Source organism: Dermochelys coriacea, chromosome 1, assembly GCF_009764565.3.
Source record: "Dermochelys coriacea isolate rDerCor1 chromosome 1, rDerCor1.pri.v4, whole genome shotgun sequence".
Taxonomy (NCBI): domain Eukaryota; kingdom Metazoa; phylum Chordata; order Testudines; family Dermochelyidae; genus Dermochelys; species Dermochelys coriacea.
The window spans coordinates 258,365,138-258,390,022 of record NC_050068.2 but is presented as its reverse complement, the minus strand read 5'-3'; the positions used below and the strand labels follow the sequence as shown (position 1 = coordinate 258,390,022).

General features: G+C 52.5%; 1 protein-coding gene across 5 annotated transcripts in view; it reads left to right on the top strand.

Annotated features, from left to right (window-relative positions):
* Positions 1–42: 42 nt before the first annotated feature.
* The window catches only part of CARD10 (caspase recruitment domain family member 10), a 49,800-nt gene continuing 24,957 nt past the window's right edge, over positions 43–24,885 (top strand). The window contains exons 1-2 of one of the 5 annotated variants that reach the window (XM_043520439.1): positions 43–236; positions 23,076–23,288. Coding sequence is in view for 4 of the 5 variants with exons in the window: in XM_043520425.1 (XP_043376360.1) it covers positions 20,984–20,990; positions 23,076–23,288 (220 nt within the window). In the remaining variant the exon portion in view is untranslated. Of the gene's footprint in view, positions 237–20,684; positions 20,991–21,285; positions 21,427–23,075; positions 23,289–24,885 lie in introns of those variants that run through there. The other 4 variants (XM_043520425.1, XM_038381404.2, XM_043520432.1 and 1 more) reach the window with 4 other exon arrangements.

Below are 24,885 nucleotides of genomic sequence, written 5' to 3'. Positions count from 1 at the left end.
CTGTGCCTCCTTCTGGCTTAAAAAGAGTGGTTGGACCAATCAGTGGAGCTGGGGGATCCTCCATTCAGGGCTCCTGTGGGTGGTGCCTTGCCTGAGACTATAGTCCTCTAGCTTCTCAGTCCACCAGGTTTTGACAGAGCTTAGGAGGCCAGGACGTGACAGCTGTCTGGGGTGGCCCAGGCCTGAGTTCAACACCTGGGACATCACCGAGGGTCTCATTGGTGGCCCTGTGCAGGGTAAGGCTGGAGGGTCTCATTGGTGGCACTGTGTAGGGTGGGGATGGAGGGTCTTATTGGGGGTACTGCGTAGGGTTTCTGCACCTGTATTGATCATCTCCATTGCCAGGGGTTTGTCCCTTTACAGGAGTGTGGTGGAAAATCCTGCTGGAGGGAATGTTGCATTAATATCACCATGAGGGGAGTCTCCTGGGAGAGGTAGGGCGGAGTGTCTGGTTGATAAGAAGTACAAGGTAGAGGTGGGATGAGATACTGTGGCTCTGTGTGGGAGCTCTGGGCCAGAATGGAATGGTGGGTCCCACCGGTGGCACAATATGGAGCCTGTAGTTAGAGGAGAGGAAATGGGGCTCTCTGGCACTGAGTAGGCCAGGCATGAAAAAATTGCTGCACAGCTGCTAGCCAGAGAGAGAAATGGAAGATGGGAATGAAACTCAGACCCTTGGCATCTCTACCTGGATGCTGCTGAGATTATGCCAGGGTGCTGTCCGTGGACTCTGCTTGGGAAACTCCATCTTTGATATGGACCTCTGTCTACAAAGTGTCTGATCAGTTTGAAGCTCTACCCTCTTCTAGTTCCTGGTAGGGGAAGATGTCTATCTCTTTTACATTCTCCAGGACCTCTGCTGCTACCACTTCTCCACCCCTTCCTGGGCCTCTGCTCTTTGGTTCCTCTTTCCACATAACTAGTGCCAATGCATGAGCTGCTTGGGGAAGTTAGGAGCTGTGTCACCTTCCAGAGTCTGCAGACTACCCTGAATGCCTCTACAGCTGCTCTGAATTTTTCCAAGCAGCAGCACAAAATTGATAGGATTCTGGGGAGTTTCACTGTTATGGCTGGTTTCTGCTGAAGTTTGGATAGGCTACTTGTGGCCCCATGTAATATCATGGGCCTGGGATGGGATGGAGAGTCCTACCAATAGCACTGAGTATGAGTACACTCTCATGGGGCAGTGAGACCTGGGTTAGTGGGGGAGGATAGCCTTGGGGCTAAAACACAGTGTGGAGAGTTAGATTCCATTCCTGGTTCTGCCACAGACCTGGGCAAATCAGCCTCAGTTTCCCCATCTGTAAAACAAGGATAATTTTTTCTGTCTCATGGGGGTAAGGGGAGATCAGATTCATTAGGGCAACATATTGTTAACATGCAAAGCCTGCGTTCCTGGAATAGTTATTAGTGGGGCAGCAAACCTGCCAGCCCTATAGATTTGAGGGGTGGGAGGTGATGTCTGAAACATCTCTTTCTCCTTGGCAGAGGAGCTGCCCCACTAGAGGAAGCCATCTGAAGTGGGGAGAGGGGCAGGATAGGCCCTTTCATCAGATCTCATTCATCCCCAGAGGGATCTGGGAATCCTATTCCCTGTCATGGTGCATCCCCTTCAGTCTGCACCTCTCCCAAGCTGGAGTTACTCAGCCAAAGTTGGCTTTGGCTGGATGGGTACTTCTGTGCCTACATTGTGGTCTCAGGGCCCCCCGACTCACCCCGGTGCTGGCTGTGCTGGGGAGCACTGATTCCAGATGAGTGGCAATCATCCCTGCTTGGGAATGCAGAACAAATCTCTTCCAGATGGGGGTGGGGGCAACATTCTCCACAGGGAGGGGCTGCAGGGAGTCCACTCTCTCTTCCTCCTGCTCTCCGTCCCCTCCCCCACCACACTCTAAGCAACTCTGAGTTCCAGGGCAGCGGGATCCACTATGTTTCCAGGAAAGTGGGTGGAAATCCAGCTGGTGGTTTTGCAGCCAAACCACCCATCAACTGAGCAGGATTAGGTTGGGGTGCAATTGGGCTAGGAGACCTCCAAGGAACATGCAGGCTGCTGCAACCAGAGGCCCTGGCCATTCAGTGGGGTCACTCTGAATCAGAACTGAACCCAGGCCCAGCACAGTGGAAGGGGTGCTGTACTGTGGAAAGTGCCTTAAAAGGGATCCAGGACATTTGATCCCTGGCACAAGCACAGGGGTGTTAGCCCAGGTAGCTCCATTCCAAAGTGGGTAATTACATTCCACCTCCATACAGTCCTCCCTCCACCTGGAAAATGGGGACACAATCCTTCCTTTCCTTTACCCTTTGTCTGTCTTGTCTATTTAGACTGTAAGCTCTTTGGAGTAGGGACAGTCTCTCACTATGATATGTGCAGCACCTAGCGTAGTGGAGCCCTGATCGCAGCTGGCACCTCCAGACACTCCTATAATACAAATAAATAATAATATTAATAATAATTAGTTAATAATCAATAGGCATTTCTACCCTGCCTTTCAAGTGTTTCCACAGTTTCAGCTGGAGATGTCATTATTAGCTCTGATTTCTGTGGCATCGAAAGCATGGAGAAAACAAGGAGACACGGTCCTTGCCCCAAGGAGTTTACAATCTAATGCACAGGTGAGGGGTGAGGATGCTATAAAAAGCCAAGTGACTGGGCAGCAGAACTCAGAGTGTGTCTTGCTAGCTCCCCATCTGGCTTTGAGTTTTCGTTGCCCTGCGTCTCCTCCCTCTCCTCGTGTCTGCCATGGCCGCACACCTAGGGTTTGGTGGAGGTGCTTGTTGAAAGATGGGATTTGAAGGAGGCCAGGGTGCTGGGCCTGATCAGGAAGGAGATTCCAGTTATTCTTCTCTTCCATGTCACAGAGAGCTGCTGGGTGCAGGATGGGGGGCTGCTGAAGCCCAGCTTAAGGGTAATTGCCGTTCAATGGCTGGGTATCTGCCTGCTCTCCATCCACAGTGCAGTCTGTAAAAAAAAAAAAAAAAAAAAGTCAGGCTCCCGGATGCTGGAAGGTGCTCTCCAATGGTAGAGGAAAAATCATTCATTAGTGGCCTTTGGCCTTTCTGGGATACCCCTTGTCTCTCAACCTGGCCTCCTTTCCTCCCTCCATGTCAGGCCAGTGGCCCTTCCCTGACCCATGTCTGTGAGCCAAGGAGGGCTGTGGGTGTGTGCCAGGAGCCCACCCGTAGGTGACAGTGCATGTTGTGATAGTGCTCTCTGCATGGCTAGGGTGGGAGGGGATCTCCCTCTCCTGCGAACGATGCTCTATCTTTGGGCTTGCTGCTCTCCTTGGCCGCTTTGAGGGCGGGCTGTGCCGGGGGCTCCAGAGCTCCATCCACACACAGGCAGAGTGGGGTCTCTGAGTGCTTGGTCCCTGAACAGTTATTTGGGAGGCCGGAAGAGAGATGGTGGGGGCAGGGGCAGGCGTCTGGTTCAGCACACAAGAAGCAGATATCCTGTTGCTGCCCAGGCTCCTGGGCTCATGTTTCCTCATTAACTGGGAGTGCCGTTCATTTGCGGGCGACTTCCAGATGTTTCCATTCTCCTCGCAGCGGCTGTGAGGCCGCATACCACACGGTCTGGGAATAACTGCCGGCATCTGGGCAGAGACAGCCCCCTGCCACAAGTGGAGGGGAGGGGGCCTTCCTCCCTACACCCTGCCTAGGGTTATCCAGCTTCCTTCTCCCCCGTCTCCGCCAGGGCCAGTCTGTCAGGCCCTCTCCTAAGCCTCTGGCACTGGGCACTTGCCCCCTCTCTGTGTGTCTCATGGAGTGACAGTAGGGCTTTTTTGGGGGGGGGGAAGGTGACTTCTGACCTTTCCTTCACCCCCCCCCCAGCTTCTAGATCTTGGGGCCATTGAATAGCAGAAGCTCGAGGAATTCCAGGGCTTTATTCCCCCATCTTCCTCTTCCCAACGGTCAGAGTTTTTGGCCACGTTCCTCTTGTGGCCAGGGGGTTAGTGGGAGAGGAGGTGCCTTTCCCCTGGGAGTTAGGGAAGATGCTGAGAGCTCAGGCATCGCTGGCTGCCAAATGCCAGCGGAGGGCTGAGTTCCCAGGCTCCCTCTCTCACTCCCCCCCCAATCTTTATATCTCTGTCTCTTCCTCTCCCACCCATCCTTGCTTCCTATCAGCCCCGGTTGCATGGTGGAGGGGAATGCACTGCAATGCTGGTGTGCCTGCTGTGGGGGCAGGGCATGAGTGTGGTGAGGGTAGAGGTGGGCTCAGAGGGCTGGAGGGAGTGGGGTGCAGAGGAAGGGGCAATGGAAAGCCCTGGGCAGGGGCACTCTCTGCTTGCCCCCTCTAGAGGGGAGGGTGGGGTTGTGTCCATGGGGTGGGGGGCTGTAGTATAAACTAGAGACAGTAAGTGGAGATCAGGAACAGCTGCCGGGGGCCCGGAAACGCCTCTGGAATTCCAGGCGCCAGGAAAGGATTTTTTTCTTCGTCTTCTTCTCACCCCACCCCCCAAAATCCCTCTTAATTCTCAGGTTCCTGTTCACAGGCTCTTGAGGGGCCAGGAGGGGCAGAGGGGGGCTCAGATATCAGCTTTCTTTCCTGCAGGAGCCTGTGTAGCAACAGGGCGGGGGGCACTTCTGGGTCCACTTCCCCGCCCCCGAATGTATTCCCTGAGCAGAAGATGAGGGGGTGGGGTTTGCACATCTGCAGGAGTTTAAAGCCTGTCTGTGCTGGCAGGAGGAAGGGGGTTGGGGGACTGCTAGGGGGTGGGCAGGGGGAGACTGCAAGAATAGGAGAGATGGGGGGAGAATGAGGGAGACTGGGGGGCCAGGGAGGGGGAGATTAAGGGGCGGATGGGAAGAGGGCGCAGGGAGACTGCCTGGGCACGGGGAGGAAGGGGGAAAAGGGGAGATGGAGCCAGAAGACTGTAGGAGAGAGATAGTGAAAGGGAGGTAGACTGTGGGGAGGGTGCCAGAAGGGAAGGTTGGGGGTTGGCAGTGGGCGCCTGTAGGTAAGGCAGTGAGACGGAGGTGGAGGGGGGAGATGTGTGTGGGGACGGGCACGGGTGGAAGTGCAGGAGGAAGGGGAGGCTGGGAGGCAGGCAGCTACGGAGGGGCTGGATGGCTATTTTATCCTAATTGCTCTGCCTGTCCCTCCTGCTTGGGTATTTTTGGCCTGGGGAAGGGGGGAGGCAGCTAAAAATAAGGGTCTCCCCACCCACCCCCTGAGGTGGCGTCTGCCTGCCTGCGGAGATGCTGCAGGGTCTGGAGGAGGGGAGCAGGCCCGGTCTCCTCCCCAAACCGTCTCGCTTTGCCTTTGTTTGTGTCTCAGGCCTATGAGGACAGGAAGAGGCCGTGAGGCTGGGAAACAATGGCTCATTCTCCTGGAGTTGGTGCCTGCGGAGCAGCGATAGGGATGCGGGCGGGCGGCCAGCAGGCGGGCACAGCCTTTGACCGCCTCTCTGGCGGGTGGACACAGTCTGCGGTCAGGGGAAGGGGGGGATGAACAAACAGCTGCCCTGGAGCCTTGTGCAGCACTGCGCCGGACCCCGCCGCCCCCAAGGGGTGCCCCCAAACCAGACAGTGTTCTGGGAGGGGCAAACAGCTCGTTATGAGATACACGGCCAGTCGGTGGCACTCAAGAAAGCGCCTCAAGTGGGGCTGTGGCACATGATGCCCCTTTCCCTGCACCTGCAGAAGGTGGGAAATGTAGCCAGAGGTGGGAGAGGGAGCTCTCCTATGGGAATGGACCCATCAGGACTGTCTGTAAGGGGATGATAGAGCCTTTCCCCCAAACTGCATGCCCCCTAGTGCTACTAAGGAGACCTTTCCAGTCTGTGTAGACTCAGAGCTGACGACTCCACTCCCCTTGAGCTGTCCTGTACCCAACATCTATTGAGCATGCCCCGGTTGGAGTCATAGGCAAGTGTCCATTCTTCTCTTATGCTGAGTCCTGGTTGCTCAGGTTCTTCTCCCTTGGATCCAGCCTGTTCGGACTGCCCCCTGGGGAGAGCAGGGGGGTTGGTAGCACAATAGATTCTCTTCTAACACCCAGTCCTGGGGACTCCTCTCCCCATGTGCACTCTAACCCCAGCTTGTGGCAGAGTCTCTCCCAGAATCCTGCTCGACATTTCTTTCTGGGCCTCACTGGGGTCCCCTGAGCTGGGCTGTGCCAGGTCAGATCCCAGAGACCTTAGCTGGAATGGCCTAAATAGCCCCCAGCCATGGCAAGTATGTGGCGCATATGTCCCTGGCAGCTCCCTTCAGGGCCTGACCTGATGGGGTTAAAAGGGTGCGGGGCTAGAGCCTGAGCCTGGAGAGAGGTTTGTAGACTTTGGGGGGGGGAGGGGTGTCTCTCCACCCCTCCATGAGGTCTCTGACTGTGGGGCTGAATGCCTGCCAGAGTGCCTCTTGTTTACTTAGCTGGGAGCTGACACATCCAAGGTCTCTGCTGATTCCAGTTTCCCACGTGCAGCTTGCTGCTGCATTCCTGGGGAGAGTGGGAAGGGGTGGAGAGAGGAATGCGAGGGGGCTTCGACTGGGGAACCACCCCTTTTCTTTCTACACCAGACAGGCAGGGAGTAACACCACAGCCGGTGAGCACTGAGCGTCCTGTGGGTGGCACAGAGCACTGTGGGAGAGGGGATGGTACCTGTGGAGTGGTGCCCTGGACCTGCAGAGCTGGGGGTCAACTGAGCCCTGCCTTATGAGCTGAAGTTACTACACATCAAGGTGGGTTGGGCTGTGCTTGTTCCTTCCTGCTCAGGGTTAGTGCTCTGCACTGCCATGTGAGAGACCCAGATCCCAGTCCCACTCTCAGGGTCCTGGGAGTCCGGTGGCCATTGGGACTGGTGCCAAGGAGTTAACACACACACGGGAGACCCAAGTTCCACTCACAGTCTTGTGTCTTGGTCCCCTGGGTTGGATCGTGCTGAGGAGGTCCAGGCTAGTCTCACTCTATAGTGGCTTGGCAGGGGCTGGGACGAGCTGCGCGAGCCAGTGCCTTCGGGATCAGTGCTCCATGCTGCCAGGCAGGAGACCCAGCTTCTGGTCTCAGCCCTGAATCCTTTGCCTGCACCACGGTGCAGTGAGCCAAGGGTTAAAAGTTTTGGTCTCTGAGAGCCAAGGACAATCCAGCTCCAGCTTGGCAGCATGAGGAAATGAGCCCCTCCCTTGAGGGCACCCTCTGCAGCTCTCCAGGCCCTGCCGTGCACGCCCTCCTCGGCAGCTGCCAGGCCTGGCACTGGCCCGGACGCCTTTGGTTTTGGGAGGGAACACCACAAAGCTTTTAAAAATAAGCCTGGGAGCAAATGAGGCTCTTTGGAGTCGACTCTGGCCCCGGGGCAGGAGAGGAGCCCTTGCCCTTTTGTGCTCCGCGCTCCCTTTCACTATGTGTCAGTAACCTCCCTTCCTAAGGCGGAGCACCCAAGTGAGGCTCAGGGCATGCTGCCCTCTGGGTTGGGGGCAGCCACGGGCACATGCAGTGTTGTAGGGCCCCCCCTTCTCCCCTAGGTGGTCGCTGGGGAGTGACAGAGAGGGGCTGGGAGAGCCTGGAGTGACCTCCTTTCTCCCTGCATCTGTCTCACGTAGGCCCTTTTACACTGAGACATGCTCTGTGTCGAGAATAAGGGGCTTAGTCTCCCTCTGAAGCAGCCAGGGGAAATGCAGAGACTGTGGTCGGGGCAGCCAACAGCCCTCCCCCAGGAGGCCAGGCACACAGAATACAGGGACTTGTTTAGCTCTGAAGTGGGGGGAGGGCCAGGCTCTTCCTGTTTATGTGGTTAACAGACCCCCCAAAAAGGGAGGGAGTCCAGGGAGGAGCGCTCACAGCTCTTGGTCTGTCGGTATGTCTGTGGCTAGAAAGACAGGCTGGGGCATGACTCCCCGGGGTAGGGCTGTAGTCCTGCGCTGCTGAGACTGGGCTTTGATTTGTAAGGCCATGAAGCTGACTGTGCCAGGGAGTCTGGGGTTAGATTGCCCAGGACTGAGCATAGATCCTACTGGGGCAGGGAAGCTGGGGTTAGTTTCCCAGGGACTGTGGCATAAATCTGACTGGATCAGAGATTGGGGTTAGATGCCTAGGGGCTGAGCATAAATCCTCCCCATGTGGGGAATTTGGGGTTAGATTCTTGGGAGCTGAGGCATAACTCCTGCCGCACCGGGGGCTGGGCCTTTGATGTGTCTCGTTTTGTTTGTCTGTGCTGAATGCGATCTTGTCTGTGTCCTTGGCTGGTGTTGGTCTCTGTGGGATGGCCGCTGTGGGGTGGATAGATTGGCTCAGGACACAGGAATGAGAAGCCTTGGGAATGGTCAGGAATGTGGGAGTAGAATATTTAAAGGAATTGTACAGTGAGTTAGCAATGAGGACACCAAAGCTGACCCTCTGCAGCCCACAGAACAGCTTCAAGAACCCCCTCATTATCTAGGGTCACTTCCCAAGGGACAGTTGGGAGGGGGCCTGGGAAGATGGATGTAAGGGGTGAAAGCACTGGTTTATCCCCTCAAAAGACCTGAGCCCCAATTCTGGTTTATGTCGGCAGTGTAATGAGTTTGATGGGTCTCAGTCTAGGGCTTCACAAGTTGCCATACGGTCCTCTGGAGAGGCCTAGAGACAGCAAGGTCAGGAGTGGGTGAGTGTGCACACGCAGAGCCCACGGCTGAAATAACAGGGGGTGTTGCAGGTCAGGAGTGAGAGGCACCGGCAGATGCTTGCACAGCACTTGGCTGCACTTTCCAGCCCTGGCTTTCGTGAGCAATCCAAATTCTTCCCTTCCAAGAAGATCAAAAGCTATTGCACCAGCCTTTGCTTGCCACAGGCTTTCCCCTCTTTGCTTACAGCTACATGAACTCCCCATGCCACTTAGCAGCAAGCCAGCCAACATCCTTGTGGGGACACCCCTTCCTCCCTTCCTGTCCGAGTGCATGACAGAGAGAGGGTGACACCACCCTGTGGCTCGGTGATGGCAGTGCAGATGTTTATTGTGTTGGCTCCCTTTGATTTCTTCAGAGAGAGCAGATTGGGGTCCGCCCCATGGCTAATTGCAGAGAGTGCCTTACATCCTAGGCAGGAGATTTGGCTTTACCCCATCTATGTCATGGGTAGTTTGAGCTCTGGCGCAAAGAGGGCAGGTCACTCTCCCCTTTGTTCCCTTTCTGTGTGTGCCATAGCGGAGTCTTGATACTCCTGCCCTCCCCTGAAGCTGCATCTCCCACCTCTCCAGGGTAACCAGATTTTCCAAGTGCAAAAACATAGCCCAGTGCACAGGGAGGTGGGGGACAGGGGGCCCATGGGTGAGAGTTCAGGAGGAGAGTCAGCAAGGTACACGAGGGAGGGTTGGGCAGCTTTGGGAGAGTGGACCGGTGCCTACTCCTTCCTCTTCTCCTGTAGCAACATAGCAGGGCTAGGCGTGTCTCTGACGTGGGTTTACCAGCCTCACTGCTCAGACCCTGGGCTTACAGCCCTAAACTCTTGAGGGAAACATGCTATAGGTTGTAATGGGCACGTATACCCTCCTCTTCTGGTTGGGCTGCCTGACCTGCTCAGGTGCTGTGGTCACGTCACCCTCTAGTGGCTGCAACTTGTGGCAGCTATAGCCTCTGCTATGACTACAGTTAAGAGACTCTCCTGCCAGAGACGCCTATGTGTTCTGGGAGCAGGACATCAGGAGCAATGTCTCTTCTTATGATCATGAGACCAAGGGATAACTGTGTATCTTGCTAAATGTATACGTGGGGGCCACTAAAGATGGCCCCCACGTATACATTTAGGAAGATACATTTCCACAGCCGCAGAACTTATATGAGCAAATTCCTCTTTCAGCAAATCGAAATTTTTTTGTTAACACTGTGACACTCAAGCAAGGTTTGGGAGCATTTATACTAGGGCTTTGTGCAACCTGTGTGTCCAGTTTCACCACCAATCTCAAAACGGCACCAGTGGGTCATGAATCTGTCTCGAGTGGCCAAGAGTAGGAGTTTGAATTAGAGGGACTGACAAAAACATTGGGAGCCAGACCTCGAAAAGCTGAGAGTTGACACTCCATGTGAGGAGGCTGAGTTACCTCTTATCTTCTCTCTTTGTACTTGCAACTCCATTGGGGCTCCGCCATTAAGTTAGGCTGAGGCTTGGTCTGTACTCAGATGAAACTCCACCAAATAAAACCTAGCTATCTTCAGGCAGTGGTGGCATTGGCTTAGTAGGCAGTGCTCTTCCCCGACACTAGGTATTGAGCCCAGTGCCCGAGCAGAGCCTTGAAATGGGGAGATGCTGTTCTGCTAAAGGTGCTGCCTTTCAGCCAAAATGGAAAGCTGACACTCTGACTGCTGGAGTCAAGCGGAAGAAAGAGGTGCTGTGCCTTGGGAAAAGTATTTACAGGCCTGAGTGTAAGGCCTATGGACACTAGAATCCTGGAAGGGATGGGAGTGTGTGGCTTAGCTGGAGTGGAGGGCTGAGTGACCAAAGCAGCTGAAAGGTGTTGGTGGCTGGGTGGAGCTGAGGGAGACCAAGGGAAAATGAAAGCAGAGCTGCTCCGCTGCCCTATTGTGTTGTAAGGAGGTGCTCGAGGCCAGAGAGTTTTGTAACACACACTTATTAATCAAATATATCAGAATATATTCTTTCTTCCACTGCTAGTCTGCTCGCCTGTTATAAACTAGGCATACCAACCTCTCATTCTCTGTCTTACCTTCAATTTGCAGGCTGGAGACCTGACTTGACCTTCCTACAGTCCCATTCTGCTGCTGTTGCTGCTATGGGCGAGTGGCCATATCCTTCCTAAAAGGTCCGGAGATTACATCCTAGACCGCCCACCATCTGGCAATTATCTAGAGAGCTAAGGCTGTTTTCTCTGTGTATAGATTAGTAACCACAGTGTAGCCCTCTCATTCACCCTCTCAGTGTGGCTTTGAGACCCCCTCCCTCTGGATATGGGTCAGAAATGTGCCTTTATCCCGTTCATTCTACATGGATTGGCTGCAGACACGAGAGAACCCTGTTCGGAGAGATAGGTCTTTCTTAGCTCCCATGGAGGAGAGATGGGAGCCAGCATCTGTAGAACATCCCTTTTCATCAGGTTAGATCCTCAACTGGTGTGAATCAGCATAGCTCCATTGAAATCAACAATAGGAAACATATCTAAAGTTGTTGGACTAGTAATGATATTCCTGTATCTATTAGGAGGGTTACGGTCATCAGAGTTTAGGTTGGGGAACCTTAGCTGTGAATGTTCTCACTTTCAAATATTTGTATTTTATAAATACAATGTTCTATGGTGATATTATTGTAATGGCATCAATATTCATTTACCCACAACCTTAAATCTATCTCAAAGTTGTTTTCTAGGGGGAGAAATTACAAACTATATCTGTATATCTGTCTTTCCATAATGTTGCATACCACTGCCTGGAACATCTGGTTTGTACAAGTTGATGTGGCCATGTTACCCTCTAGTGGCTATAGCCTGCAACAGAAGAGTACTACTACACAGACATGAAAGTTTGAGGGGATACTGCTTGTAGCAGGGATTACAAACCCCATACAGACCAGCACCTTCCCTGCTTATAGGCAACCAGGCTGACCTCAGCACAGCTGCTAGAACTGCCATTTATGGAGACAAGTACCCTCAGCTGCGACCAACAAGGAGAACAAGCCCAGCTATAAATGGAGGAGAACTGAACAAGGAAGGAAGGCAGGCAGGGGCTGATAGTATGGCAGTAGCCCCATGCAAGTCTATCTCCAGGGAACTAATAGGGCGGGCGACTGCAAGCCCTGGATTTAAGGTCGGATTGGTTTGTTTTATCTTAAGTTGATCGACTGGGCTGATTTGACTCGACTAGAGGAAAAGCCAGTCAGGTAAAAGTTGAGCTATAATAAAAGGGACTGTACACATGACAATGCTACTATGTTAATAACGTGTGGCAATGTCATCTTTGATCTGTTGCAGCCTGCAGTTAGTGTACAATCTGGATTTGTGCTAAATTCTGTGGGCTTGCTTTGCTGTCAGCTTGCCTGTTATACAATTTTTTATATATATATATATATATATATATAAAATGAGAGATTCTGTAGCACAGTGCTCAGAACACCCCCAACGGAGACCTGGCATTCAGTCCCCCTACTCCAATCACTTTCATTAGTTATCCACAGTGGAACAGCTTCACCAGGAGTGACTGAAGGAATCCCCACATCAGAATATCCCATAGCTCTGGGAGTGGAGCCCACACCTGAGAGATGGGAGACCCCTGATCAATCCTTACCCCTTCCCCACAATCAGGCAGAAGGGGAGCTTGGGTCTTCCCCATCCCAGATGAGTGCTCTACCCATTCAGCTAAAAGTTGTAAGGTGGGAACTGCACCAGCATCACTTCCTTCTCTGGGCCATTTTGTATAGAGCAAGGCAGGCACCTAACCCATTCGTGCAAGAAACAGCTTAGGTGCCTACACCACCTGATTCGAGGTGGCAGGTTCCCACTTATGGATTGCTAAGCAGAGCGGGGCACCTCTACACAGCCTAGATTTAGGTTCGTAACTCCAGGAGAGGGGTGGGGTTTAGCACACACCCCTCTCCTTGGCATCTCCTGTTGACTAGCTTGGGCAGCTCCCCATCTAACATGCTGACTTTTTTGTGTATCACATTCTAGCACCTGGCTCTCCCCATTCATTGCAGAAGAGCCCTGGTGCCTAACTCAGGCTTTGTGGATCGCAGTGTTGTTCCTGGGATTTTCTAGGTGCTTAAAATTCGGGCACCGCCATCCTCAGCACTGCAGCGCCTGTCCATTTGTGGATATGTGCCTTAAGTTCATTCAGGTCTGTAAAGTACTATTTATACAGTACCCCTATGAGGTGGTATTATTAGCCTTGTTTTGCACACGGGGAACTGAGGCATGGAGGCTTAAGCCAAAATGGTCATGTCAATTAATTTTGGGTGCCCAATTTGAAATGCCTAGGGCCTGATCATTCAAGGTCAGGTCTGCTGACGGAGGGAGGGGGCAATTGCCCAGGCTGCTGCCGCAGTAGCAGCAGCCCGGAGCCCTGGGCCCTTTTAAATCACCTGGGCAGGCCGCAGGGCTCCTAGGCTTGTGCGACTGGCCTGGGCCCCACACTTTGGGGGGCCCCGTGGGCGGGCATGGGGTCATCCTGGAAGTGACTGAGTCGTCACTTCTGCCCCAGGCCCCACCCACCCAAGGATAACCCCAGCCCTGGGGCCCAGAATTCCTGTCAGTAGGCCTGTTCAGGGTACTTAATATGTACAGTACTTTATTCAGAGAGGAACTCCCCTTGACTTCTGTGAGTGCTCAGCATTTCTGCAGATCAGACCCAGGTGTCCCAAGTTGAGTGCTCAGAAAATGAGGAACATGCAGCAGCTACCTGGGAAAATGTTAGTTTATGTGACTCACCTCATGTCCCACAGGAACTCAGAGGCAAAAGCAGGGAGATAATCTATCTCCCCCAGGATGTCACTCAGCTGCCTTAGCCATGAGACTATCCTGCCTCTTCCTGCAGCCCCTGCCTCTTTCAATGCACACCTTCCAACCCACTCAGTAAATGAGGCAGGGCTCCTATAGACAACGGTCTCCTTCACTACACAGCCCTGATTCATCCTTGGAACAGCATCCATCCTGTGCACTGATTGAGACAGGGCTCCTATGGAAAAAACAGTATGTGATCATGTAATTAAAGACTGTTTCATAATATATAACACATAAAGGGGCCAAACAAAGGTTTCATGGGCATCTTCAATTCTGCTATTTCCTAGTGTCAGAGTGCTTGACTTTGCAACCTTCATGTTCTTTTCCCAGAATTTTTTAGATACAACTTCCTAATTTTATAACAAAATCTTACAAAAATTTAAAAGCCAAAAATTTCAGCATCTGGAACCATACTGATGCCACACAGAGGTCATCTGCAGGGGTGGGATCTTTAGATCCACAGCACAGTCATCTTCCATGTGAGCTAATGGAGTAACCGGTAGCAGTGGACAGCTGTTATCTTCTACATGGACCTACTACTAGAAGAGCATGGACATAGGTGCCAACTCACCACCCACTGGCGTGCACTACTTCCCCAGCACCTCCCACCTGCTGCTGATCTGCTATTCAGTTGCAGGCAGAAGGCACTGGCTGGGAAAGGGGAGGAGTGGGGGCAGGAAGAGGTGGAATGAGGTCCCGTAGTGTCCACGAAGTGGATCTCTTGTGTGGACTGGTCCAGGCTGAGGTTGATGGTGGGATGGAAATTGTTGAAATCATGGTGGAATTCCTGAAGGGCTTCTTTTCCATGGGTCACTTCCTGGACACTACGGTGCTAATAAGCGATGGTCACATAAACACCACCCTATATCGGAAACCTACTGACCGCTATTCCTACCTACATGCCTCTAGCTTTCATCCAGATCATACCACTCGATCCATTGTCTACAGCCAAGTGCTACGATATAACCGCATTTGCTCCAACCCCTCAGACAGAGACAAACACCTACAAGATCTCTATCATGCATTCCTACAACTACAATACCCACCTGCTGAAGTGAAGAAACAGATTGACAGAGCCAGAAGAGTACCCAGAAGTCACCTACTACAGGACAGGCCCAACAAAGAAAATAACAGAACGCCACTAGCCATCACCTTCAGCCCCCAACTAAAACCTCTCCAACGCATCATCAAGGATCTACAACCTATCCTGAAGGACGACCCATCACTCTCACAGATCTTGGGAGACAGACCAGTCCTTGCTTACAGACAGCCCCCCAATCTGAAGCAAATACTCACCAGCAACCACACACCACACAACAGAACCACTAACCCAGGAACCTATCCTTGCAACAAAGCCCGTTGCCAACTCTGTCCACATATCTATTCAGGGGATACCATCACAGGGCCTAATCACATCAGCCACACTATCAGAGGCTCGTTCACCTGCGCATCTACCAATGTGATATATGCCATCATGTGCCAGCAATGCCCCTCTGCCATGTACATTGGCCAAACTGGACAGTCTCTACGTAAAAGAATGAATGGACACAAATCAGACGTCAAGAATTATTACATTCAAAAACCAGTTGGAGAACACTTCAATCTCTCTGGTCACTCGATCACAGACCTAAGAGTGGCTATACTTCAACAAAAAAGCTTCAAAAACAGACTCCAACGAGAGACTGCTGAATTGGAATTAATTTGCAAACTGGATACAATTAACTTAGGCTTGAATAGAGACTGGGAATGGATGAGTCATTACACAAAGTAAAACTATTTCCCCATGTTATTTCTCCCCCCCACTCCACCCCCCACTGTTCCTCAGATATTCTTGTTAACTGCTGGAAATAGCCTACCTTGCTTGTCACCATGAAAGGTTTTCCTCCTTTCCCTCCCCTGCTGCTGGTGATGGCTTATCTTAAGTGATCACTCTCCTTACAGTGTGTATGATAAAAACCCATTGTTTCATGTTCTCTGTGTGTGTATATCAATCTCCCCTCTGTATTTTCCACCAAATGCATCCGATGAAGTGAGATGTAGTTCACGAAAGCTTATGCTCTAATAAATTTGTTAGTCTCTAAGGTGCCACAAGTACTCCTTTTCTTTTTGATCTCAAAATGTAATTGTAAATGGGGATTCATCATCGAATGGGTACGTTTCTAGTGGGGTCCTGCAGGGTTTGGTTCTTGGCCCTACGCTATTTACATTTTTATCAATGACCTGGAAGGAAACACAAAATCATCACTGATCAGATTTGTAGATGGTACAAAAATTGGGAGAGTGGTAAGTAATGAAGAGTTTCAGAGTAGCAGCCGTGTTAGTCTGTATTCGCAAAAAGAAAAGGAGGACTTGTGGCACCTTAGAGACTAACAAATTGATTTGAGCATAAGCTTTCTTGAGCTACAGCTCACTTCATCGGATGCATTTGGTGGAAAATACAGTGGGGAGATTTATATACACACACAGAGAACATGAAACAATGGGTTTTATCATACACACTGTAAGGAGAGTGATCACTTAAGATGAGCCATCACCAGCAGCGCGGGGGGGAAGGAGGAAAACCTTTCATGGTGACAAGCAAGGTAGATTATTTCCAGCAGTTAACAAAAACATCTGAGGAACAGTGGGGGGTGGGGTGGGGTTGGGGGGAGAATAATATGGGGAAATAGTTTTACTTTGTGTAATGACTCATCCATTCCCAGTCTCTATTCAAGCCTAAGTTATGAAGAGTACAGGTCACTGATACAGAGCCATCTGAATCACTCAGTAAACTGGGTGCAAGCAAACAATATGCATTTTAATATGGCTAAATATAAATGTATACATTTAGGAACAAAGAATATAGGCCACTCTTACAGGATGAAGGGACTCTATCCTGGGAAGCAGTGAGTCTGAAAAAGATTTGGGAATCATGATGAAGAATCAGCTGCACATGAGCTCCCAGTGTGATGCTGTGGCCAAAAGGGCTAAAGCAATTCTTAGATGCATGAACAAGGGGATCTTGAGAGGGAGTATAGAGATTATTTTGTCTTTGTATTTAGCACTGGTGCGACCGCTGCTGGAATACTGTATCCTTGAATTATGGGCACCAGAACTGAAGGATGTTGGTAATTGGAGAGGGTTCAGAGAAGAGCCGTGAGAATTATTAAAGATTTAGAAAACATGCCTTGTAGTGATAGACTCAAGGAGCTCAATCTTTTTAGCTTAACAAAGAGATAGTTAAGGGGTGACTTGTTTATAGGCTATAAGTATCTACATGGGGAATAAATATTTGATAATGAGCTCTTCAGCCTAGCAGAGAAAGGTGTAATATGATCCAATGACTGTAAATTGAATCTAGACAAATTCAGACTGGTAATAAGGTGTCAATTTTTAACAGTGAAAATAATTAATCAGTGGGCAAATTTACCAAGGGTTATGTGGATTCTCCATCACTGGCAACTTTTAAATCAAGACTGAATTCTCTTCTAAAAGATCTGCTCTAGGAATTATTTTGGGAGAAGTTCTCTGGCCTGTGTTATACCGGAGGTCAGACTAGATGATCACAGTGGTCCCTGTTGGCCTTGGAATCTACAAGCTATGAATCTATTCATTTGTTTTCCCATCTAAACAAAACCAGGTCCTCAAATGAGGCAAACATCATGGTAAGAAGAAAAGGAGTACTTGTGGCACCTTAGAGACTAACAAATTTATTTGAGCATAAGCTTTCGTGAGCTACAGCTCACTTCATGGAATGCATCTGATGAAGTGAGCTGTAGCTCACAAAAGCTTATGCTCAAATAAATTTGTTAGTCTCTAAAATGCCACAAGTACTCCTTTTCTTTTTGAGGATACAGACTAACACGGCTGCTACTCTGAAACCTATCATGGTAAGAGCTCTTCCTGCTGGACATGTATATACTGTCATTTGTTTCTGAAAAATAGACTGGGCTTGATCCTCCGTGCCTTGTGCAGTCATGTCCACCAGCGCGAATGAGTGGGAAGCAGGTGAGCAGTGCTACCAGTTTGGAATGGTAGTGTCTGACATCCACGTTGTGCCGTGTAAATGGCTGCCTGAGGTCTAGGACATCCCCCTCAGAAAATCTTTTCATTTAACAGAGAGAGAGAGAGAGAGAGGTGGACTCTGGCTGGCTCCAGCAGAGTAACTAGCAGCAAGAACTGTCTCTACATGAGTCATTCTCAGTTCAGAGCAGCCAGCACTGCAGGTACTTGCTTCTGATCATTCATGTACAACTGGTGAATTGATTCCTCTGACTGGAGGCAGCGGAGTGACACCGGCATTGAATGCCGACTGGAGACTACGGGTTAAGTTCTCCCACCTCACAGTGCAGTAGCCAGGCAGTGACTGTCTCTGGGAAGACTGGCGTTTGGCCCCACTGAGTGAGAATGAGTCAGAGACAAGTTAACTGTTCCTGTGTTAACCAGAGCTTGGTGGCTGCAGTGCAAATATTGTGTTGCTTGCACAGCATCAGAAATAAATCAGGCCCCTCAGCATTTCCAGCAGCGCACAGGCCAGGCATCGCTGCCAAGTCTGGTGAGCAGAGGAATATTTAAGAACACGGGTGATAAATCAAGTCTTACAAATGAAGCATTTGACTCAATCGTTTTATCTCCTCCTCGGGTCTGTGATGCGCTTGACCTTGAAAATAATGCAGCACCAAAGGCAAAGGGCCTGGTTGCTAGCGGCTAAGCCTCTCTTCCCAAGACCAGCCTGCATAGCCGTGCTGGGGAGCTGCATGGGGACAAACGGAGGAATGCCTCCCTCGCCAAGACAGAGAACCAGAGTCAAACCCAACAGCTGCTGCTCCGGCCTAAATGCTGGAGGAGGCCTCACACCTTCTTCCTTGGGAGAGGATCCAGGTAGCTGCAGCTTCTCTGGCCTTGCTCCCACCCACTCCTTGCAGGGCACTGCATAGTGGGTGCACTCCCTCCTTTGCCACTCCATCCATGGGAACTGTCGATGGGGCCTTCTGATCTCATGAAAGAGGGGCCAAGGTTCCCTCGCACCTTTTCTCCTATTTTGTGCCTCTGTGGAAAAATAGGGTATTTTCTCCCCATTATGGGACAGATCACTTGTCCTCAGTCCATTCCTTTGCCCTGCTCCCACCAAAGCAAGGGGGGCAGGAAGTTTTGGTGGCAGGGCAGATAGGGATTCCCTTTGCACTGGTCGGGGGACCCCACCCTCTGTGCCACTTGCTTCTGGCTCCTCCTGGCACAGGGGTGTGTTGGTGGTGAGAGGGGGAATGGCAGAATAGGCATAGTTTGACTTCTATATTTGGGGGGGCAGGGCAGGGAGGATTTAACCAGGGCCACAGGGTGGCTAATGTGCAGGAGACACCAGCCGGGGGAGGGGCATCTTGGAATCCTCAGCTGGAAACCACCCAGGGGTTAGGGGTGGGGCTGGGGCTGCCCCACTCCTGTGTCTGGGTTTCCTGTTGACTCAGAGCCGGCCCTGCTCGGTCACATGGTGCTGCCAGGCCCCCTCCCTGCACAGCAGCTGGCAGAGCCGAGCCAGTCAAGTGACCACAGCGGCCAGGCTGCAAGCTGGCTGTGTGAGCTGCACCCGCAGGGAGAGGCAGGAGCAACAACTGGGTGCTGCGGGGAGGGGCTGCTGCTTTCCAGGAGACGGAGAGTCAGGGAGGGGTCTGCGGGGGGCAGTGACGTGCTGTTCGGGGGGCAGATGAACCTTTAAATTGTGCCCCATCACTACCAATGTATACAGTTGTTTGAGGGGGGGAGGGGAGGGGGGCAATGCCTTCCTAATCTCCACCCTTGAATGGCAGGAACACTTTGTGCTCTGCAAATCCCCACTTGGCAAAACAGTGCCTGGGGCCATTGCAACTGGAGGGACATAAAGCAGCCCTGAGGCTGCTCCAAGTTACACGGTTGGCTGAACTGGCCCCTAGCTAGCTCAGGGATCAGGGGAGCATAACGGTGGCTTAAGTCACCTTTGCCATCCCCCTTTGGGTCCTGAACTGCCTGCAGCTTGGCCAGATTCAAGGCTCTGACTCTTGGGTTTGAATGAAAAGAGGAGAGAAGGCACGGGGGAAGAAACCAATGATCAGTGGGGCTGCCAGACAGATTCAAAAAAGCTTCAGTCCTAGAAGGGAGGCACCAGGAGGGATTGAACCCAGCCCTCTCCTACATAGCATCTCTAGGGCAACAAGCCTTCACCCTATTGTCTTCCCCTGCCAGGCTGTGTGGTATCAGAGACCAGGAGTAGGAATCACAGGGAGGTCAACCTGCACCTAATTTCAAGACGGTGACAAGCCCTTATATAGCAGTGCAGGGCATTACCCCACCCACGGATCTATGGATGCTGCTTGGAAATGTTACAGAGATTCCTCAGGACAAGAAAAGGGCTGCTTTTGTTCAGATATGAGAGCAACATCTTCAGTGACTGGCCCCGGGCACCCTTTGGCCAGCACCTCTCAGAGATGATGGGTGTTTGCCTGGATGTGGTTAATAATTCTGAGAATGCAGTTTGCGCACCACCCACTGAACGGCTGTAATTCATTGACCTTAGGAAGCATCAGAGAGATGCCACTTCAACTCTGGCAGTGGCAGGGGGCTTTCTAGTCACAGCTGAATGGGGTCTGTCGGCTACATGGCTTGGATGCACAGCATGCAACATACTGAGTTCTAAAATACAGCCCCTCTCCATCTCTCAGTGACCCCAGGATCTGGTCAGAGCTGATAGCTGCTGCTGCAGCACCCTGACACTGAGCACTGCCTCAATCTCTCTCTGCCAAGGGAATGCTACTGTTTGTGCAAATCAGGTGCAGCCCACAGGCTCCTGGGAAGCTGCCAGCATGGCCTTTGCCACCGTAAAGCGTGAGCACCCAGACTCGACAGGAATGTCAAGTGACGTGTGTGCCAGGACAGGAGTTGGGACAAGCGACCAAGCAATCCATATCCTGCCAGAGAGCCGCTGGGGTGGCTGGCCAGGTGAAGAGCACTGAGAGGTGTTGTGGAGGGAGGGCAGGCCAGCAACCATGCAGCTGCCTGGTTCCAGAAGAAAGGGAGACCTGAGCTGGAAGTGCTCTCTCTCCAGCCCAGAGGTCAGATTTACACCCCTCTCCCTGCCTACCCGGCTGGATTCTTCTCTCAGAAAGGAATTCACAGCTCGCATTCCTGGGCAGGAAGCAGGGGTGTCAGCACTTGTTTTTGCTCAGGCCTTCTTGCATTCCTGAAAAGGAAATCTGCCTCGCCACTGTTGCCTGGTCATGCCAGGTGTGTGTGTGTGTGGGGGGGGGGGGGAAGGTGAGAGAGAGAGGGAGAAGGAGAGAAAGGCAGGAAGCAAAGAGAGAGGTGAGAAGCAGCCGGCTCCAGTGGTTTGGGACCCTGCTACCTGAGCGATTGCTCTCTTTAGTTGGCACTGTGGCATTGGCCATCAGATGAGGGACTGGCGCTAAGAGCCCCCCCGGTTCAAACAGGAGGGGGCCAGCAGTTTTCAGTGCTGGGGCTGCCCTCACAGGCCCACGCTTGTCGACTTCCAGGGCACGCTGTCTTCCTACCAGGGCTGGGCCCAAGCAGCTGTCTGATAGGGGGCCGAGGTCCCTTTTACCGGGATGAGGGGTGAGTTTGTTTTATTAACATTGTATGGGTTTGTAAAGTTGGGAGGGGGGATAGGCTGTGACTAGACACTGTTCACATGCTTAGAGTTTGTTGCTCTGCACACTATAAGATCAGGTGAATAGGAGACTGTGAAAGAGACAGGGCGGGGAAGGTCCTGGGACACACCTACTGGGATTGTGATACAATCAGAAACCTGCCCAGGGGGAATACAATCCAGACTAGATTCTTGCTGTGTGATGGAAATTAGGGTCAGCTAACCAAAGCAGGAGTATGGCTGAGTCCCAGATCCCATTCCCAGCCCAGATTAGGCACTTGGAAAGGAGAGTACTGAGACACAGGGACTCTTGCTGCTCAGATTGGGAAGGCAGAGGGGAATTTGTGGGAGCAGAAGTTTGATCCAGCGGTTGGCTCTGGCTGTGTCCTTTTGGCATGACAGGTAAAAGAGCCCTGACAGCCATGGGCAAGTGTCCAGTGAAGGGAGATGTTAGTGTGTGGTGTTCTTGTACCAGCACAATTGTGTGCGTGTGTGTGCAGGGGAAGGGTATGTGTGAAATCTTCATCATTTAGGACTTTTAAAGGCAGACTGCACAAACCACTAGCAAATGGACCTGCACCAGGACAAACATGCATTGGCAGGAATGAGGGGGTGCTAGATGATTTAGTGGCTCTTTTGGCTGGCTGTTTTCTGTGATTCATGGAGTTTTCTTAGGGCATCATCACAGTCCTGCCCTGGAGGCACCTTGTCCCGCCTATGGAGCTGCAGTTTGCTATTTGTGCATTGGGGAAGACCCTCCTCCCCCAGGTCTGCTGTGTGTACTTGTGAGGGGGGAGGAGACGAACGGGAAAAGGAAATTCAGTCTCCCATGTTCACTCAGATTAGATAATACTTTTATAGACACCAAGCTGCACACCACCTGGAGCAGTTCAGCTCAGCCCTGCCTGGAGGGGGCCATGGGGGAGGTGGGGAATGGGAATTCAGCCTCCAGAACTAGCCTTGGTCTTTCTGCTGCGACTGACTATCAGGAAGCTGGTTGTGTATTGAACAGTGACAGGGCCCCCACTTGGATTTCTTTAATGAGTGGGTAATTCAAACTCTCAAATCAATTTCCAGGAAGCAGAGTTCAACCTAGCAGCCAAACCAGCAGTGCCAATGCTTGCCTACTGTGGGCCCTAAGGGCAGGAATATTTTTGAGTCCACCCCCCCATAATACAAAAGAAGGCAAATTCTTATAATAAAAAGGGAGTAGGAGGCGCCCTGGAGCTGCTCAGGGCCGTAAACAATTGCTTAGTATGTTTATGCCCAGTGCCAGCTCCGCAGACCAGTTTAGGAGCCAGCACACCCTTCAGGGCGGCTGTTAAATTCCCCTTCTGCACAATTCTGTCTCCAGACAAATAAATTAATCACAGCTTCAGAATAGAATATTTGTTGCAATAATGTTTCCCCCGAGGGACTTCTAGCCGATAGAAAGACTGCAGGCGCTTCGTGTTCTAATTACCCCAAGTGCAACAGGCTAGAGATAATTAGCCTTGTCCTTGCTGGATTAACTTTTACTGAATTCTCAAATTGACACCCTTGCTGTGCTTTGCATAATGACAGTTTTCAGAGTAGCAGCCGAGTTAGTCTGTATTCGCAAAAAGAAAAGGAGTACTTGTGGCACCTTAGAGACTAACAAATTTATTAGAGCATAAGCTTTCGTGAGCTACATGTATCCGATGAAGTGAGCTCACAAAAGCTTATACTCTAATAAATTTGTTAGTCTCTAAGGTGCCACAAGTACTCCTTTTCTCCTTGCTGTGCTGTATTGTTTAGACCCCAATTTAGCAAAAGATGATTCCATTCTCATCCTGGGAGCTGCAGATGGAGGTGGTGAGCTTTGCCTAAAGTAGCAGATTGTCTTGAGTGGCCTCTCTTTCACCCTCCATTTCTGATGCTCCAGGTGGGTGGGCACCTTTTGATCCTTCTGGACGGTTCTGGTATTTAAGATGATTGATCTGCCATTTGGGCCTGGAGAGCTGACCCCTAGCGCCACTCCATGTCCGTGACTCCCCACTGTCACAACACAAGTTCTCCCTCCCACTTCCCAGGCTCTGAGGATGCACCAGGACAGGCTGATGGCCCCACAGAGGAGGAGGAGGAGGTGTTGTGGGAGAAGATTGAGAGTGTGCGGCACCAGCTGACCCGGTCCTTGAACCCAGCAAAGCTGACGCCCTACCTGCGCCAGTGCCGTGTGATAGACGAGCAGGACGAGGAGGAAGTGCTGAACTCATGCAGGTTCCCATACAAGAGCAATCGCACAGGTAGGAGAAAGCAGTCTGTCACAGTGGGTGTGTGGAGCCTTCTTTCCCCAGGACACCCCTGCCAAGCAATGGAAAGACCCTCCCTCAGTGCTCCCCCATTCTTATTTCCTACAGTGACTATTCCACCCCACGGCCAGCGCTCCCGCCCCGTTCCCTCCAGCGCCTTCCCCCTGCACGGCCAGCGCTCCCACCCTGTTCCCTCCAGCGCCTTCCCCCTGCACGGCCAGTGCTCCCGCCCTGTTCCCTCCAGCGCTTTCCCCCTGCATAGCCAGTGCTCCCACCCTGTTCCCTCCAGCGCCTTCTCCCTGCACCGGCCAGCGCTCCCATCCCGTTCCCCACAGTGACACCCCACCACAGCCAACGCTCCCCCCTGCTCCCTCCAGTGATTACCCCCACAGCCAGCACTCCCTTCCTGTTCTCTACAGAGACTCCCTCCCACAGCCAGAACTCCCACCTCATTCCCTACAGTGACCCCTCCAGCCAGCGTGCCCACATAGTGATTCCCCCCCCCCCCGCCCCAGCCAGGGCTCCTGCCCTGTTCCCTCCAGCGACCCCCTCAGCCAGCGTTCCCACCCCATTCCTTCCAGCCAGAGCTCCCACCCCGTTCCCCCCCCAGCCAGTGCTCCTGCCCCATTTCCTCCAGCGACACCCCTCCACAGCCAGCGCTCCTGCCCCATTCCGTACAGTGACCCCCGGCCAGCACTCCTGCCCTGTTCCCCAAAGTGATTCCCCCCGCATAGCCAGCACTTCCACCCCATTTCCTCCAGTGACACCCTCCCACAGCCAGCGCTCCTGCCCCGTTCCCTACAGCGACCCGTGGCCAGCACTCCTGCCCCGTTCCCCACAGTGATTTCCCACCCCCACAGTCAGCATTTCCACCCCATTCTCCACAGTGACTTCCCCCCTGCAGCCAGCGCTCCCACCCTGTTCCCTCCAATAACCCCCCAACTAGTGCTCCCGCCCTGTTCCCTACAGCGACTCCCCCTACAATGACTCCCCCACACAGCCACAATTCCCGCCTCGTTCCCCACAGTGAACCCCCCCATAGCCACCACTCCCACACCATTCCCTACAGCGACCCCCACACAGCCAGCACTCCTGCCCTGTTCCCTACAGCAACTCCCTCCCACAGCCAGAACTTCCACCTCATTCCCTACAGTGACTCCCCACCCCAGCCAGCGCTCCCACCCCGTTCCTTACAACAACTCCCACAGCCAGCGCTCCCGCTCCATTCTTGACAGCGACTCCCCACACAGCCAGCGCTCCTACCCCGTTCCTTACAACAACTCCCTCAGCCAGCGCTCCCGCTCCATTCTTGACAGCGACTCCCCACACAGCCAGCGCTCCCACCCCGTTCTCTTCAGCGACCCCCCCAACCAGCGCTCCTGCACTGTTCCGCACAGGGATTCCCCCCCACAGCCAGCGCTCCCGCCACGTTCTTGACAGCGACTCCCCCCCACAGGCAGTGCTCCCGCCCCATTCCTCCAGAGACCTCCCCCCCACATCCAGCGCTCCCGCCCCGTTCCCTCCAGCAACCCCCCCACAGCTAGTGCTCTCGCCTCATACCCTACAGCGACTCCCCCACACAGCCAGTGCT